Genomic DNA, 18,829 nt, shown 5'->3' with positions numbered 1-18,829 from the left:
ATTTACGTACCAAACAATTCACCCATTTAAAGTGTACAATTCAGTGGTTTTTAGTATATTCACAGCGTTGTGCAACCATCACCACGGTCAGTTTTAGAATATTTTCATTATCTTCCCTCAAAACCTCATGTCCATTAGCAGTCGCTCCCCATTTCCTTAACCCTCTCCCCTGGCCCTAGACAACCACTAAATCTACTTTCAGTTTTTATAGATGTGCCCATTCTTGATATTTCCTATAAATGGAACCATACAACATGTGGTGCTTTTGTGACTGGCTTCTTTCACGTAGCATAATGTGTTTAAGGTTTATACAAATTATAGCATGTATCAGTGCTTCATTTCCTTTCATTGCCTATTAATATTCTGCTGTATGAATATACCACATTTTGTGTATCCATTCATCAGTTGATGGACATGTGGGTTGTTTTACTTTTTGACTCTTTTGAGTAATGCTGCTATGAATATTTGTGTACAAGTGTTTGTGTGGTCATATATTTTCATTTCTCTTGGGTATATATCTGGGCTAATTCTTCCTTATCCTTCAAGAATTGACTTTGGGGTCATCTCTTTCAGAACTCTTCCCTTCCTCCTAGGCTGGGTTAATGTCTTTTCCCTATGGCCCTGATAACATTCTCAAAGTATTTACCACATCATATTGAAATTATCTCTTTGCATGTCTGTCTCCTCTAAGTTTCTGGAGAGCAACATCAATGCCTTATCCAACTTTGTATCAATTGCAAACAGTTCAAAAGTTCACTTAATATTTGTTGCACTAGAAAAACTATAAAATAATCTATGCTTTTGAATTAAAATAAACTTTATCTTTTGTCTTTTTTTGGTCTAATGTACATTGCCTTTTTTTTAAGTCTCTTGGACTACGTATTGAGATAACTGATCTTGAATTTTTTTCTTTTTTTAAGGCCTGCAAAGAAAACAAAAAAAGGTGCCAAAGAAAAAGCATCGGATGAGAAAAAAGATGAGATAGAAAAAATAAAGTCATATCCCTTTATGGAAGGTGAACCTGAAGATGATGTCTACCTAAAACGCTTATATCCAAGGCAGATATATGAGGTGGAGAAAGCTATTCACTTACTTAAGAAATTTCAAGTTCTGGACTTTACTAATCCAAAGCAAGGTGTCTATCTTGATTTGACACTGGATATGACACTGGGGAAGAAGGTATGTAGACTCAATTAAAATTTATTTGTGAACAGTGGTTGAATGAATTGCTGTTTCTTCATTTAAGCAATTTTTGTCTCCTGTAATAATTTTTAGAAAATCTTGTGCTCTTTCTGAACTTTAGGTTGAAAAATATGTTTGTTTGTCTTAATTTTCCAAATATAAAATAAAATGTTGAATGTACTCTGCAGAGTTGATGAACATATATCTCTTCTTCATCTGAAAGTCGCTGGTATAAATTTCAACAAAAGTAGTGTTAAAATTAATTGAGTTATTGCTGTAACTTTGAAAAATGACTTAGGCTGCCTGGGTATGTTTTTCCTTCTCTGTAAAGGAGGACTTTGGATTAGCTTAGTAGCCTTCAGATGTGTTCCTTAGAATCCTAAAGTTGAGACTAAGTTTGGGTGGGGTGCCAAGCCCCTTACTCTCATCTCAGCCAGAACCTTTCTACTTTGTCTGTTTATATATTGCAGTTCCATGGAAGACTTGTTTATAAAATTCTGAAAGTGGGAAAAACACTAGATTAGATTTGAGGTCCATTACAGCTCTAAATTTTATAAGCTTCTCACTTAAGAAGTCTAATTTTTTTGGAGATGATATTTTAATTTTTATTCTGAGAATGTCTTTTTTTGGTCAGACTAGAAGGTATGTATTTTTGAATACAATTTAACAGCCTCAACGACAACAATTAATTGAGCATGTAGAAGGAGGCAGTACAGCATAGTGCTTAAGAGCATAGGCTCTGGAGTCGGGTTACAGTACAGGCCAGAATCCTGGCATCACCAATTACCTGCTCTTTGAGCTTCTGGTTTAACCTCTCTAAATCTCAGTTTTTTCCTCTCTTTATAAAGGGGGATAAAATGCTTATTAGTTCATTTGGTTATAGTGAGGATTAAATGAGATGATAGTGAAGGATTTGGTAAGAGTTTAATAATAACGATCAACGTTTACTGGAAACTTTCTATGTACCAGCCACAGTGCTAAATGCTTTGCATGCATTTGCTCATTTAATTCTATAATAATCTCAGAAGAGGAAGCTGAGACACAGAAAGTGAAGTAACTTGCTCAAGGTCCCAGAGTAGGGGGTGGAGTTAGGATTTGAACCAAGGTCTGTCTCATTTCTTAGTTCTTATTTATTATAGTTCATACCAGCCCTGTTGTAATTTTATTTTATACCATAGTGTTACTGTTCTTTTATTTTAAAATGTTGTAGTGTCCAAGATAATCACTTTCTCAGTCAACCATTAATGTAGTTTATAACGAAGTCTTGTAGGACCACAGGTTTCATTTCATAAATGGAAGCCACTTGTAAACTAATAACATTGAAAGGGTACAGTTGTTTTCCTGAGACATTTTTTGTTATTAATAGAGTGCTTGTAAAACAAGCCAGCATTCCCCCAGGGGATGCTATTGTTGTGATTGTTTGCCATTGAAAAATTTACTGAAGTCAGTTGTGACATGTTAATGGCAAAGGAATGCCAGTCAGTAAAACTGAGTTGCATGTCTGATATAAAGTGTGCTTAAGAGTTTGTGCCTTCTTGTCTGAAAAGAAATTCTCAGGAGGTTATCTCTATGCAAAGCTTTTCTAAAAATATAATCTTTCAATCAGTTTTAATTAGGGAGCAACTCTTTCTTCCAGACCTTAAGGCTGCACCAAAACTATGGGCCTAGAACTTGTTTCCCTGTGATGTCTCCCTAAGAGATCTGAGCCATAGGCCTAGACAGGTCCTTGACCCAATGACTGAACATATTAGTTCTGAGGCCCTGTAGAAACTCCACCTGTATTAGGGCACGTCAAATGCATTCCATTATTTATTTGGGATTTTCCAACTGGCTTCCCAAATATATCTGAAAGTGGTGAGTGGTCCAGGTAATTTCAAAATAGACCCACTCAGAAGAGCCTTTCAGGTTTGGCAATCTATCTTGAATTTAAAGTTAATATCATCTGATTTACCTGATTGTTTATAGAGCCAATGATGGAAATTAGGGGTGACCTACTGAGCAGACCAGCTGGATATTGTTCAATATGCATAGCTATATACATGTCCTACTTGATGGTATAAAAAAAATTACATGTTCTTTTGAATTTAATTCAGGGTAGCAAACATTTATTGGCATCCGTCATGCGGAAAGCATTGTACTAGGCGCTGGGGAAGATACGGATTGTGCAAACACATCTCTTAATATGTGAGAGACTGTGATGAATGATGTAGAGATAGAAGCCAAGTGCCACGGGAGTATGGAGCTGGGGAGAGAGAGTTAGATTTTTATTAGGATTTCTTACAAAAGAAATATAATCTCTTATGCCTTAAAGTGTAACCAGTGAATATTTCAGATATAGAAAAGCTGAATGAATTTTTCATAATTGTTTTTCCATTGTTGTGTATTTAGAAAAAAGTGGAGCCATTTGCCAGTGTTCTTAGTTTGCCATACCCATTTGTTTCAGAGATCAGTAAAGTTGCTGTATTTACAGGGGTGAGTAACCTTTGTCAACTTTTCATATCGTTTAATTTTTTTTACATATCACATTAGCCAATGATTAGAATAACTGAATGAGTAGAGTTAGAGGAAACCTTAGCATTCCTCTAGACTTATTTTCCCCACATGAAGCTCAAAGCAATTACATGACTTATTTGAGGTTATGTCATTAGCTTGAGAAAGAGCTAAGCCACCACATTAACTTCATCATTATTCATCTACCGTATTATGTTTCTCACAAGAAACTGAAGAGAAGTATAGAATTTATCCTACTAGCTGCTGCTTCCTACTGAAACTCTTCAAACAAGAATAACATTGACGTTAAAGCAGTGGTGGGCCCATTCACAGTGGGCTGTGAAGACATAGAAACCACACTTTTAAAATGGTCTAGTCTGGAAAGTCAAGAAAGTCAAGGCGATAACAAGTGTAGTAATACAGCTCTTTGTCATTCTTTTTGTATTATAAACATTTGTTTATAACATGTTCATGAATTTGTTTTGTAAGGTGTTTTGATTCTTCTCTGTCTGTCTCACTTTCAATGAAGAAATTCTTTACTCTTTTCCTAGGAAAGTAGAGAATATAGCTCTTGGAATGCCACAAAACTTGAGTAAATAAGAGAGTGATATATTTTCACAGTAAAACCAAATGGCATGAATGGAACATATAGAAAAAAAAAAACCCTAATACTGTGCATTTTTCTTTTGAATTTTCAGACAATAGGCTAAATTTTGGTTCTCGTTTCTTAAATTAAAAAAATTTTACTCTTGTATATTGGTTTGATAAAATGTCTCCATTTAAATTAGCAAAACTAAATATATTTTAATCTTTTACTTTTGGAAGATGATGTATTGATAGCATTGGAGACTAAGGACCAGTTGGTGGGTTCCTAATATGCCATTTTGATGTGTTTCCTCATATGTTAAGTCAAGAAACACTTTAATCACCTCTAAACTAAACTTGTTCTGGATGTAATATCTCTGATGCATCTAGTTGAAAATTGATGCACATTCAATTAAAAGTAAAAAAAAAAAAAACCACAGTTTTTATTTTGAACTGTGGTATTATTTCTGACAAATACTTGAAAGCAGACTGAATTTGCTTAAAGATTGATGTTCATACTATTGTGTTTTGGTAGAATGCATCAGAGATAAAAATAGCAGAAGAAAATGGAGCTGCATTTGCAGGAGGAACTAATCTGGTTCAGAAGGTACAGTATTGTTTTCATGTTCATTAGCTATAGAAATTGTTCTGTTATCTTTGCCATCTATTGATTTATTACATGTGAAACATAACCACTCTGTTCATATCTTTTGATAAATGGTTAGTAGAGCTTTACAGAACAGGGGAAAATTTTCCTACTCTTTTGAGTCTCAAAAATCAAGCTAAGAAAAAACTATCCAGACTTTCTGATATTAACTATGCTTGATTTATATTGTGATTTTTTTTTTCTTTGCTTCCTATATGTTTGTGAGAGTTCTGTGGGTAGACTGGAAAGGGCACTATGCCTCTTTCTGGTTTTGAATGTGAGATTTGAGATGAAATACAAAAGGTAGCACACATGGATATCTCTATTCACGTTTTGAAGGTCAGATATTTGTTTTGCTTTCTTGGAGTGAAAAGTGTGATTTGCTTTAGTAGATCACAAAGGATAGTATCTGACCTCTATAATATGGTACTTTTAGTTACTCTTAACTTTTACCTCCCCAACTTCATCAGTTCAAGTAATGTAGGCTTAGCACGGAGGCAAAAAAATGATTATATAGCCTGCCTTGAGAAAATAACAAAGAATTTGTGGAGCCCATTTGAAACAAAGATAACATTTTTTTTTTTTTTTTAAAGAGGTGGGGAGGGGAATTTTCTGGTGGTCCAGTGGTTAGGACTCCTCACTTTCACTGACGAAGGAACTAAGATCCCACACGGCCAAAAAAAAAAAAAGGATGTGAGGAGAAGAGGCACATCTGTTGAATTTTGGGAGTTATTTCTGAAATACAAAAGATTTCCCTAACATTCTCTAAAATCTTCTCTTCTAAATTTAATCCTTTAGACTGTGGAATACTTATTGTTTTGTTTTTAGAATGGGAGAAAGTGATTTGAAAATTTATCTTTTGTCCTGTATCCAGATTTTGATTTGGGGGAAGTTTTAACTGGACCATTAACTGGACCAAGCACAACAGTGCTTGCAGCGTGTTTTTTTCTACCCCAGTAGTTCTCTAAATTTGGTGTGGATTCTGGATTTTTAAGGGGAATCTCGAGAATTATTTTTGGAAGCAGAACTAATGGAAAATATGAAGAGATTGTACTTTCATACAGCTTCTAGGTCAAAGTCAGAGGGTGGTACCCAATTCTCTCTGATGTATCATAAATTTTAATTTAGTAAGATTATTAAACTTCTTTTAATATTAAAAAATAAACAATACCACAGATTCTTTGGAATTTGAGAGTGTAGCTTGGACCCCGGAGTCAGAGAACTAACTGTTCTTATTAAACTTGTGTACTGCCTTCCATCTGTTTTCTTCCACAAACCTAAGAGTATCTTATAGAACTGTCATAGCAACAGTGGAGTTAGATATCTCCACTTCTTAAATGTTAAGTAAGAAGTTACTTCTCAAGAAAGAAATGGTATGGGAGCAGAAAGTATTCTGTATCATTAAGTTCATTAAATAAAATATTTTGAAAAAAGTAACCCAAATAAGGAAACCAGGTGCATTTTGAAATTATTTGGTAAGTAAAATATTACAGGTACAGAATTTCTCTTTAGGTGCCCCACTGATGATCTATTATTAGAGGGAAAAATGCCACCTATATAAGGCATCAAAACGAATATATTCTTGCAGATTACCCCCTGGTATCTTTTAAAACTCATCCATTTTATTTTCAAAAGGTATTCAGGTTGTGAAGTAAATTCAGTACAGTTTTGTAAATAGTATCATGGCTGCAATTTTTTTTTTTACACATTCTTCTATTTTTTAATTAGTTTAAATATCAATACTATTTTACTTAGTGCTTATAGTAGGTAAATGTAGGATGAATTTACTGAACTTTTAGTCATTTCTTAGGTAAGACTTTATTTACTAAATACATTTTGCTTTAATTACAATACTTCTGAAATATCACAAGTATGCTTGGTTCTGAGGGATTTTTAAATAGTTTCATTTTTACTTGTGTCTAAAGCATGATTTTCATCCATATAGTTTTATATTATTCAATGATATGATCTTAAGGTTAACGATAGCACAACTTTCAAACATAATTTTAAATTTAATTCAAAGGAACATGTTTTAGACTCAGTATTACAAGATGTTGGAGTAGAAATGTCACATTCAGTTCTTTGACATTTCAAAATTGCCTCTGCTTTCATGTTTCTAGTGATGAGAGCCCTGGTTCTGGAACCACACTGCCTGTGTTTCAGTTCTGGGTCTGCCTCTTAAAAGTGCACAGGTTGACTCGTCCTCCTTAAGCCCTCCATTTCCTTATCTGGATTGTGTGGTCAACAGTACTTTCTTCGTAGATCTATTGTAAAGACTTGATGAACTAAACCATGTATGACGCTTAGCAGAATGCTTGGCATGTTCTAAGTTCTGTTTTAAAGTAAGTTGCTATTGTTTAGGGGAGCACAGTATGTTGTTTAGGGAGTAAAGAATTTGTAAAAAGAAGAAATAGTAAAAGGAAGGTAAAATTCCAGAATCACACTTAATTTTGCCAGAGTCCAGGTTTTTACAGTTCAGTGTGTAACCCCAAACCAAGGCTCTGAATGACATACTGTGATAAGACTTCATGCAAAAAAATCATTGGTAAAATATTTGTTGCCCGGGCAGTATTGTTCTAAAAAGTTGCTTCATTTTATAATCAACTGAATTTTTAAATGGAGTATACTGTAGGAGTAAAACAATTATTTTGGGTGCCTGCCTGAATTAATTTAAAATGTCTTTTTAAAAATTGAAATTATTTTCTTTGCTCTTAGAATGGAAATAGAGTATGGATCATAAACTATAAGTAAACTTGTCTTTGACCATTCCACTCCTCTTTTATTTTTTGGAGGCAAAGAGAATTTTGGTTTCAATTCTTTGTGAAAATAATTATAGATTCAGTTCTCCTGATGCTCCAAATGTAGGAAAGCAGTGTTGTTGCTAGTGATTTGGCAGCTAGTGGTTATTAATTTTACATGTGATCTATTACAAAATTTTCAACATATTTCTTCAGTTTTGATGGACATATGAATTCAACTTTGTGAGACTGTATGAGCTGTGTACACATCAGTGATCTGTTCTAGCTTGTAACATTTTGCCTAACATAACGCCATGGACGAATTAAGCCCATTAAATGTTTGTTTGTTTGTTTGTTTTTAATGGATGTGGCTTTTTTTTTTTTTAATTTTATAGCTACTTTATTTATTTATTTATTTTTGTCTGTGTTGGGTCTTCGGTTCGTGCGAGGGCTTTCTCTAGTTACGGCAAGTGGGGGCCACTCTTCATCGCGGTGCGGGGACCGCTCTTCCTCGCGGTGCGCGGGCCTTTCACTATCGCGGCCCCTCTCGTTGCGGAGCACAGGCTCCAGACGCGCAGGCTCAGTAGTTGTGGCTCACGGGCCCAGCTGCTCCGCAGCATGTGGGATCTTCCCAGACCAGGACTCGAACCCGTGTCCCCTGCATTGGCAGGCAGATTCTCAACCACTGCGCCACCAGAGAAGCCCGGATGTGGCTATTTTTAAAAGAAAACATCAGAAAATGTTTTGCTTCTGATGGTTTTCATAATTGATAAATGTGTTCAAATGATCCTTGTGATTAAAGAATTGTGCTTAATAGCTATTTTCTAAATTATAAGGGAAATTATTGCTACATTAGACTTTATTTTTAGAAGGATAAAGCTTTTTATACAATCTAAGGTTATCTTTTCCCCCCTGATTTTTAGATTTTGGATGATGAAATTCAACCAGACTTTTATGTAGCTGTTCCAGAAATAATGCCGGAGCTTAATCCATTAAGGAAGAAACTGAAAAAAAGATTTCCTAAGCTTACTCGAAGTAAGGGAGAATTCTTTTACTATTTCAATATGCTATCAACAACTTTCTAATATATATGTTTAGTTAGAAAACAAAATTGCTAATATATGTGTAGAATAAATAATATGTTCTGGTGTTTGAGTTTTGTGTTATATAGGAACATATGGATTTAGTATTTCTTTCCTTTGGCACTAATATTGGTGATTTAATGTAATTTGAAGACCTAGTTACTTTATAATACCAGATCTTTAAATTTAGGCCATATTCTAGTTTTAAATTAGTGGAACATATTACCCACTAGGTATGTTATCATCATACTATTTTATACCTCTTTATCAATATACCATGTATGCTTATTTATGTTAGCATTCAACATATATGTATGAATGCTTACTGTGTATGGTTCTGCAGTTATTTCCCTTGAGCAGCTTTTCCCTTGTGGATATTTCCACCTTATGAAACCTAGTAAGAGAAGTAAGGGTGCTACATAAATAGCCTTGTTATAAAGTATGAAGTATTATATGATAAATTCACAAGATGCTGTAGGTGTTCAGTAGAGGAGGAATTTATACATAGGTGGGGAAATCAGAGAAGGCACCCTGAAGGGGGTGACATTTAAACTGTACCTTGAATAATTTGGTGAGCAGATTAAGGGGGATATTATTTTAAGTGGAAAGAATCTGTTAATCATAGACACTGAAGTAAGTTAGAAATTATAGGCTACATCCCAGAAATATCAGTTAGTTCTCTTTGGCTGTAGTGAATGGTACCCCTACTTTGAAATGAAAGAGAATATGTTGGACAGGTAGATTGATGCCATGTTGAGCAGAATCTTGAATAAGATCCTAATAAATTTGGACTTTTATTCTGTATTCAGCAGGAATCTCTTAGAAGTTTTTAAGGTGGGGGATTCTTCAGAGCTTTAATTTAGCAAGAGTTTGTAAGATGTATTGGCATGAATCAAACGTAGAGGCAGGGAGACCAGTTCAGGTGCAATCGCCAGAGACTAATAAAGGTAATGTTTAAAGTCTTCATAATGAGACTGGTGTGAAGAGGACGGATGTCAAAGATAATAGGACTTTGCACTAAGTAGTTAGGAAGGGACATGTTGAGAGAGAGAAAGGGAAGAGTCAAATGATGCTGAGATTTAAACCTTGGGATCTCTCCTAATAAGTTCATGTCATTAATGGAAACAGGGAGTAGATTTGGGAGGAAAAGTAAGTTCATTTGCAGACATTGTTTCTTTTAGATGGTGCTGGATATCTGCTATAGATAGATGTTATTTCAAATAAAATTTTATAATGTAAAAGAGCAAGTATTTTAAAATCGTTTTAGTAGATTGGTCTTCAAATTTTAACTCTAGTTGAGCTAAAAAAAAAATCCTGCGAAAATTCTTCATACATGATAGCCACTAATGCTCATCTGAATTATAGATCATGTTCTATGCTGTAAGCAAATTCAAATGTACTCTTCAGTTTTGTTGTACTAGTGTTTTGTTTATTCTTGATAGCCTGCATTGAATAACACATCCTTTTGAGATATTGGACTGAGGTTTGACACTTTTTATTAGGGATTTCCAATACAGTAGTGTTTGTTTTCATGGAAGCACACTTACCTTCTTTCCTAAGTAGGACCTGAAATTGAACATTATTTAAAAAATTAAACCAGAGTTGCAGTTGAATTTGAAAATAATTCTCATATTTTTTTCTAATTAAATTCAAGCTCAACAAAGCCAAACAATATTAAATATAGTCAATTAAAACTGAAACTGAATACTGAATATATCTGTATTCAGCTCGCTCCTCGCTTTGCACGGTTAACTGGTTTTTCACAGAAATTAATTTTGTCACCTTTGCTGCTTTATCCCTTCTTTGAATAACTCTTTTGGCCTCAATTTTCTTTAGCATTGAGGTTTTTTATTACCATTTTCATTGCAAATTTTGGGACTGAAAGGTTTTCAGATAACTTATTTCTTTATTTCAAATAAGAAAAGTTTCTGTTGAAAATGTTTATTTTTATTAGTGGGCTTTGTTTCTGCTTTCATAATGAATCATAGCTTGTGTATACCATGGTCAAGTTACCTAGGTATGTTCTCCCCGCCCAGCCCCCCCAATTTGCTTAACAAATCATCTTGGAAAACCAGGCAGACGTTTCTCCTTCCCTAACTTCTTTTCAGCCCCACATGATCTGCTTAACAGCACTGGCAAAACATTTGTGTTCTTTAAACATGAAGACAAATGATTAACCTGTCAAAAATGTAAAAACAGAATATGCCAGATGTGCATTAGAACAAATGAAGCTTGTATTATGCATTTTTAGAGCTTATTCAGAATTTTGTTTAGGAACATTTGATTCCCCTTACATCCAACGAAAGACGTAAGGGTAAAATAGAAATTACGTTTTGAGCAAATGGATGCAATTAAAAAACAAACAAACAAGCCCCTGCAGCTGAGCTCATTAGTTTCCCATTTTATCTAACATTTTGTTTTCCTAGTGGGAGTGGGTGTAAACAACTTGGCTGGATTGAATGTGCACATTTTGCCACATGTTTAATGCTGCAGTTTTATTTGTTTTATTTTAATTGCTTACGTAACTATAGGCAAGTTCTCTGTTTTTCCAGTGCACATTTGGCTTGTTTTCTGAGTATTTCTTTTTTACCTCATTAAAAAAAGACATTTAAAACTTGCTTTTTAAAATTTCTTGGAAGAAATTGGCCTTCATTTTGCTTGTCAACTTAGCTTTTTTTTCTCCACAATACAAATGCCCTCTGAAATTCGTTCATATCTAATATAGATATATCTTATTGATATTTTCTTTATTCCTAATCTTATTTTTTAGCATTTACTAAACAAAAAATACTAGTATGAAAAATATCTTGACTTAATGGAATCAGTTTTCTATTATGCATATTAAGCCATAGTAGGTACTATGGCATATGGGAAATAGTTGAATTCTTTTAAAGCATACTAAGTTGTTGGCAGGTAAGGGATATGATTAGAAAACTGGACCCACTACTGTGTGTTCCTCTTAACACATAGTTCTTAGGATTGAACATCAGTGCTCCAGTTGGAGTCTTGTCAAAAGGATATTCCAGCAGACTTGTCCAAAGAGTATTCACATCTACTGAGTAGGAAACTGCTTTCTGTATGGAAGTTGGTATTGTATCATATTTGAGAGTAATGGATATAAAATTATTGAAATCTAATGTAAATTATTTTTAACTCATAGACTGACATGCTGTACTTCAGAGTATTGCTTGCATTATTGAAACAATTTGATTATATAAAGAAAAATGCTAAAACACAGGGAAGTTTTGCAGTGTAACCAATTTGAAATATTTCTAAATTTCCCTCTCTCATGTGTTAGTTTAAAAACTATTTATGTGTGAAAGACTCCAATGATGATTAGGTATGATTATAATTATTATAGATGAATTATTGATATATTACAGCTGGTTCTGTAGCTCTCCTTCATTTCCCTTACTCCAGCCATAGTGGCCTCTTTGCCCTTCTTTATATGCACTAAGTGTTCTTCTTTCTCAGGTCTTTGGACTCATTGTCCCATCTGTCTGTAATGCTCTTTGCTAATTTGCCTGGCTCACATTCTTATTCAAATATCACCTTAAACAGAGAAGCCTTCTGTAACCATCATATATAAAATATTAATCTCCACTTCCCGTTATCACCAGATTTCTCATTATTGTGTTGTTTTTTTGGGTTTTTTTTTGGTTTTTTTTTTTGGCAGCGTTGGGTCTTCGTTGCTGTGCGCAGGCTTTCTCTAGTTGCGGTGAGCGGGGGCTAGTCTTCGTTGTGGTGCGCAGGCTTCTCACTGTGGTGGCTTCTCTTGTTGCAGAGCACGGGCTCTAGGGTGTGCGGGCTTCAGTAGTTGTGGTGCATGGGCTTAGTTGCTCTGCAGCATGTGGGATCTTCCTGGACCAGGGCTTGAACCTGTGTCCCCTGCATTGGGAGGCGGATTCTTTTTTTTTTTTTTTTTTTTTTATTTATTTATTTTTGGCTGTGCTGGGTCTTCGTTTCTGTGCAAGGGCTTTCTCTAGTTGCGGCGAGCAGGGGCCACTCTTCATCGCGGTGCACGGGCCTCTCACTATTTTGGCCTCTCTTGTTGCAGAGCACAGGCTCCAGATGCGCAGGCTCAGTAGTTGTGGCTCACGGGCCCAGCCGCTCTGCGGCATGTGGGATCCTCCCAGACGAGGGCTCGAACCTGCGTCCCCTGCATTAGCAGGCAGATTCTCAACCACTGCGCCACGAGGGAAGCCCGGAGGCGGATTCTTAACCACTGTGCCACCAGGGAAGTCCCCATGTATTTTTTTGAATTATAGTTTTGTCTGGATATATGCCCAGGAGTGGGATTGCTGGATCATATGGTAATTCTAATTTTAGTTTTTTGAGGAACCTCCATACTGTTTTCCACAATGGCTGCATATAATGAGATTTTCATATTGACTTATCATGGGAAGAGCTGCTGGAGACACACTGAGAGTGGTGTGTCTCTAGTGGTATGTTCCTTATTGTATTTCTTACCCTTCAAATCACATTTTCTAGGTACAAAATTGAAATTTTTTCAGGTTAAGTTATGGTATTGTAGAATATTAGAAGTATGTATGCAACTAGAGATTATCATACTAAGTGAAGTAAGTCAAAGAGAAAGACAAATACCATATGATATCACTTATATGTGGAATCTAAAATATGACACAAATGAACCTATCTGTGAAACAGAAACAGAATCAGGGACATAGAGAGTAGACTGGTGGTTGCCAAGAGGGAGGGGGATGGGAGAGGGTTGGATTGGAAGTTTGGGATTAGCGGATGCAAGCTGGTATATATAGAATGGATAAACAACAAGGTCCTACTGTACAGCACAGGGGACTATATCCAATATCCTGTGATAAACCATAATGGAAAAGAATATGAAAAAGAATATATATATGTATAACTGAGTCACTTTGCTGTAGAGCAGTAATTAACACAACATTGTAACTCAACTATCCTTCAATAAAAAATAAATTTAAAATAAGTTTAAAGTAAAACTAAAAAATATATATATATATTTTTATGTGTTGAATTTGAGTTAAAATGTTAATGATTAAAGATTAGGAAGGTATAGTTTACGTTTGGAGTCTCCTCCATGATCCTTTGAAAATTCTTAGTTTTTACCTTGATTCCTTTTTTCTCCTTTCTTTATTCAGTTGCATCTTTTTTTCCACCCTAATGGAGGACAAAGTGACATTAGAATCCAATAAAGTCTCAATTCTTAACTCTTTCTTCCTGCCAGCTTCTGTAACCATTTGTGCAGCAATGAGCTGCTTCCAGATTGTACCACTCAACTGAGATATTATTTCTACTGCTAATCTTGCTACTTTTCTAGTTCCTTCCCTTCTTTATGGTAAGGCAGGTCAGACAAATTTCACACAAAGGTAAGTAAAAAGTTCTTCAAAGATTTCAAGACTCTACTGTCAGCTTTTATCATGGGTTATTTTATAGGTTTTATTTTAATTTGTCATCGGTGTTTCTAAAGTATAAGCATCATCATTGTATATACTTATTTATTAGTTATTTATTACTGTACAACAATAATATCACAAATTTAGTGGCTTAAAACAACACACATTTACTATCTCAGCTTCTGTGTGTCAGGAATATGTATACAGCTAAGCTAGGTTCTCTGCTTCAGGGTCTCATAAAGCTACAATCAAGGTGTCAGCTGGGGCTGTGATTTTATCTGAGACTTGACTGGGGAAAGTCCCCTTCCAGATTCATGTGGCTTTTTGGCAGAATCCAGTTCCTTGCAGGTTTCTGGACTGAGGATCTCAGTTTCTTGACCCATGGCTCTCTCCATATGCCACCTCACAACATTGTAGCTTGCTTCTTCAAAGCCAGTAGGAAGAGAGACTCCTCCAAGATAGGCATTGCAGTTTTATGTAATGTAATCAGGTATGCATAATCATACTGTCTCTTGCTTAGAAGCACGTTGCAGCTCTCATCCATATGCAAGGGGAAGGGATCACACAAAGGCATGAACACCAGGAATTGGGCCACCCTAAAGTCTGTCTGCCAGAAATCATTTTTTATATCTTAACTTGGTTGAATGTTTCTCTTATTCAGTAATTTTTGCTACTTGTTTAGATATAATGATAACTTTGGATTTTCTCCTTTTCTAACCAGATTCCATTGGCCGAGACATCCCCAAAATGCTTGAATTATTTAAAACTGGACATGAAATTAAGGTAGATGAAGAAAGGGAGAACTTTCTGGAGACCAAAATAGCAACAGTAAGTTACAGTGAAAATTATTCAGTAACCCCTTTTATTTTTTGCTTAAGTGATTCATTAATAACTTATAACATACCAGCCCTTTGAACTTGTCCTTGTCAGTAGCATTAGGAGTGGCACTAAATATATACATAGATTTTTTTTTTTATAGGTTGAATTCATAAATTTTAGTAGTGCTTTAGAATTCCTTCTTTTCTAGAGTTATGTGCCACTCTCTGACATTTACTTGTACTTTGCCTTATTAGTCTATTCTCTGTTATTTTTGCTAATATTTTAAGCATTTTGGGAGTTGGGTCTAGATCTTACATGTACCTTATAGAGTATTGCATAATGCTGAGTCCGTAGTAAGTATTTAATACTACTTTAATGGAATTGAGTAATTTGCTTTATTTTAATGAATTGTTTCTGATTATCCCTGCTTGTGTTTTAAAAGCTGTTTGCCCACTTATAGAAGATGCTGGAAATTAATTTCCAAAGCCATTTTTGGGACACTAATATAGATAAATCAGATTTTTATAGGACTGTGTTTCAAAAGATATAGTTTTTTGCTAATATTTCTTAATCCTACAGAATTTCTAACGTGCCTATTTAATGTATGTAATTTTTTCCTGTGCAGTAACTATAGGAGTAATAATAATATTGTTAGCCAAATTTAAACAGTGCCTACCAAGTGCTAGGCATTATTCCAGACATTTTTCATATATTCTGTCTTTTAATCCTGAACCCTATAAGAGGTAAGTTATCATCCCTAATTTTTAGAGGAAGGAATGGAAGCCCAAAGAGGTTAAGTAATTTTTGCAGTGTCTCACAGCTAGTATGAGGCATACTTGGTATTTAAACCTTGGGAGTCTCCTCAAGAGTCCAGGCTCTTTAGCCTGTGTTGCCTCATGACTGGAGTTATTTGAAGAGCTATTATTCCTCCTCCCATCCTACTCCTGAGAGCAGTTCTGCATTATAGCCCACCACTAGCAGTCCAAACTCATTGAGCTGTGCCTATTGTAAATCATCAGAAATATATAAAAGGAACTTATCTAGTTTTATGCAAGGAAAACTTGCTTTAGAAAGGGGGCAAAGCAAGTTTAATCCAGTCAGGGATTGGGAAACCCCCCATCGCCTTCATTATCATCAAAGCTTAGCTCTAATTCAGTTGGCGTTGAGCTCTGCTTGAATCTGATGTTGGAATGTCCTTGTTCCCAGAAGGCCCTTGGCAGTGTGTCTTGTTTCTCAGGGATGGCAACATTGCAATGTGAAACACAAACAGAAAACCAAATACAAATTTTAAGAGACTATTCTAGAGCTGTAGAGACTTGGGCTTGAATACCTGTTCTGCTACTTAAGGGATGGCAGATTTTAGACAAATTTCTTTTCTTTTTTTTTAAATGTTTCTTTAATTGAAGTATGGTTGATGTACAATATTATATAAGTTACAGGTGTACAATATAGTGACTCACAATTTTTAGAAGTTATAATCCATTTATAGTTATTATAAAATATTGTTTATGTTCCCCATGTTGTACAATATATCCTGGTAGCTTATTTTATACCTAATGGTTTGTACCTCTTAACCCCTTACTCCTATATTGCCCCTCCTCCCAAACAAGTTTCTTAATGTTGTTGTGTCTCAAATTTCCTCATCTGTAAAATTTATATAGTAATATCTATTTCACAATGTGGTATCAAAGATTAAATAAAATTTTAGAATGATAACACCTATTGTTACTGTTTTAGTTGGACTGTTTAGGTCTGTAAAGTATCTTTATAAGACTCTTTCTTCCCAGATGTATCTTTTTTCTTAAGTAATGTTTTCAGTATATTGAGTAGTTAATAGTTTATATAGATCCTAACTCAGTGTATAAGAAACCATGGCATCTCATTCATTCTTTTTAACAAATACCATAGTGATTAAGACATGGGCTCCAGACCAGACTACCTGGGTCTTTTAGAGATATAATGCTTTTTCTTAATGAAAAAGAAATTAATCTGTGTGCCTCAAGAGGATCTTTTCTGAGTACTATTTATTTATTTATTTATTTATTTATTGTTTTAAATTTTTATTTATTTATTTATTTATGGCTGTGTTGGGTCTTCGTTTCTATGGGAGGGCTTTCTCTAGTTGTGGCAAGTGGGGGCCACTCTTCATCGCGGTGCGCGCACCTCTCACTATCGCGGCCTCTCTTGTTGCGGAGCACAGGCTCCAGACGCGCAGGCTCAGTACTTGTGGCTCACGGGCCCAGCTGCTCCACGGCACGTGGGATCTTCCCAGACCAGGGCTCGAACCCGTGTCCCCTGCATTGGCAGGCAGATTCTCAACCACTGCGCCACCAGGGAAGCCCCTGAGTACTATTTAAATAGTAGGGGGTTAAGAGAAGGGGTTTTAGATTCATATGTGTGGATTCAAATCCTAGTTCCAGATTAGAACTCTGTTACCTTGCTCTCTGAGGCTCAGTTTTTCCCCATTCCCCATTTTCCCTATATGTAAAATGATGTTGATAATGATATATACTTTCTAGATTAGGAAGGAGTAGATGAGATAATGACCTAATAACTATTAAACAGAATTCTACTTCTGGCTAAGATGGAGTAACAGGGACCTGATTTACTCTCCCACCTAAAGCGATTAGCATCACCTTGATACCAAAACCAGACAAAGGAAATCACAGTCCAGCATCATTCATGAATGTAGATATTAAAATTATAAACTAAACTTTAGCAAATAGAATCCAGCAATGTATAAAAAGAATAGCATATCATGACCGAGTAGGGCTTATCCTAGGAATTCAAGGTTAGTTTAACATTCAACAATCAATCATTATAATTTACCACATTAACAAACTAAAAATCAAAAGTCATGTGATCATCTCAGTAGATACAGAGAAAACATTTGACAGAATCCAACACTTGTTCCTGACTAAAATGTCTCGGCAAACTAGGAATAGAAGTTAATGTCCTCAACCAGATAAAGGGCATCTAAGAAAAAGCAACAGCTGATATCATAGTGATGAAAGGCTGAATGCTTTCCTCCTAAGATCAGGAACAAGATAAGGATATCCACTCTCATCACTTCTGTTCAACATTAATCTAGGGATTCTAAGTAGTGTAGTCAGGCAAAAAAAAGAGGCATCAGATTAGAAAGGAAGAAGTAAAACTCATTTTTCAAAAGATGACATGATCTAGTTACTAGAACAAGGAAGTGAGTTAAGTAAGTTGAAGGATACAAGATCAATATACAGAAATCAGTTTGCTTCTATATAACAGCAATGAACATTTACAAATTAAAATTTAAAAGTAAGGAATGCCATTTATAGTGGTATTAGAAAATATGAAATACTTAGGGATAAATCTGACAAAAGATGTGAAAGATCCATACACTGGAAACTTCAAAACATAGTGGAGAGAAATTAAATAAAGAAAATCTAAATAAATGATGGAATGAACTATGTTCAGGGATTAGTAAACTTAATATTGTTAAGGTGTCAGTTATCCCCAAAGTAATGTATAGATGCAGTACATTCTCAGTCAAAATCCCATTAAGGTTTTTTGTAGAATTGACATGATTCTAAAATTCATGTGAAAATACAAAGGATCTAGACTAGCCGAAACATCTTTAACAAAGGACAAAGTTGGAGGTCTATCTGATTTCAAGATTTATAAAGCTACAGGAATTAAGACAATGTGATGTTGATGTCAAAAGAGACAAAACAATCAATGGAGTAGAATAGAGAGTCCAAAAAAAAAAAAAAAAGGACAAAACACATATGGACAACTGATTTAAAACAAGATGCAAAAGCATTTTTAATGGCGAAACAAGTCTTTTCAACAAACGGCACTGGAACAATTAGATATCTGTATCTGATAAAATGAACTTTGATCCACACTTCATACCAT

General features: G+C 35.0%; 1 protein-coding gene across 11 annotated transcripts in view; it reads left to right on the top strand.

The window, feature by feature from the left end:
- MRPL1 (mitochondrial ribosomal protein L1) overlaps positions 1 to 18,829 on the top strand; it is a 189,099-nt gene that overhangs the window by 17,938 nt on the left and 152,332 nt on the right. For all 11 annotated transcript variants that reach the window (XR_014243743.1, XM_082389400.1, XM_082389403.1 and 8 more), the window contains exons 3-7: positions 921 to 1,179; positions 3,571 to 3,654; positions 4,793 to 4,864; positions 8,565 to 8,676; positions 14,838 to 14,944. Coding sequence is in view for 10 of the 11 variants with exons in the window: in XM_082389400.1 (XP_082245526.1) it covers positions 921 to 1,179; positions 3,571 to 3,654; positions 4,793 to 4,864; positions 8,565 to 8,676; positions 14,838 to 14,944 (634 nt within the window). In the remaining variant the exon portion in view is untranslated. The remainder of the gene's footprint in view (positions 1 to 920; positions 1,180 to 3,570; positions 3,655 to 4,792; positions 4,865 to 8,564; positions 8,677 to 14,837; positions 14,945 to 18,829) is intronic.

This window comes from Balaenoptera borealis (genome assembly GCF_965194805.1).
Source record: "Balaenoptera borealis genome assembly, chromosome: 4".
Taxonomy (NCBI): Eukaryota; Metazoa; Chordata; class Mammalia; order Artiodactyla; family Balaenopteridae; genus Balaenoptera; species Balaenoptera borealis.
Note: the sequence above shows the minus strand (reverse complement) of the source record. Positions and strands in the feature narration are given on the sequence as shown.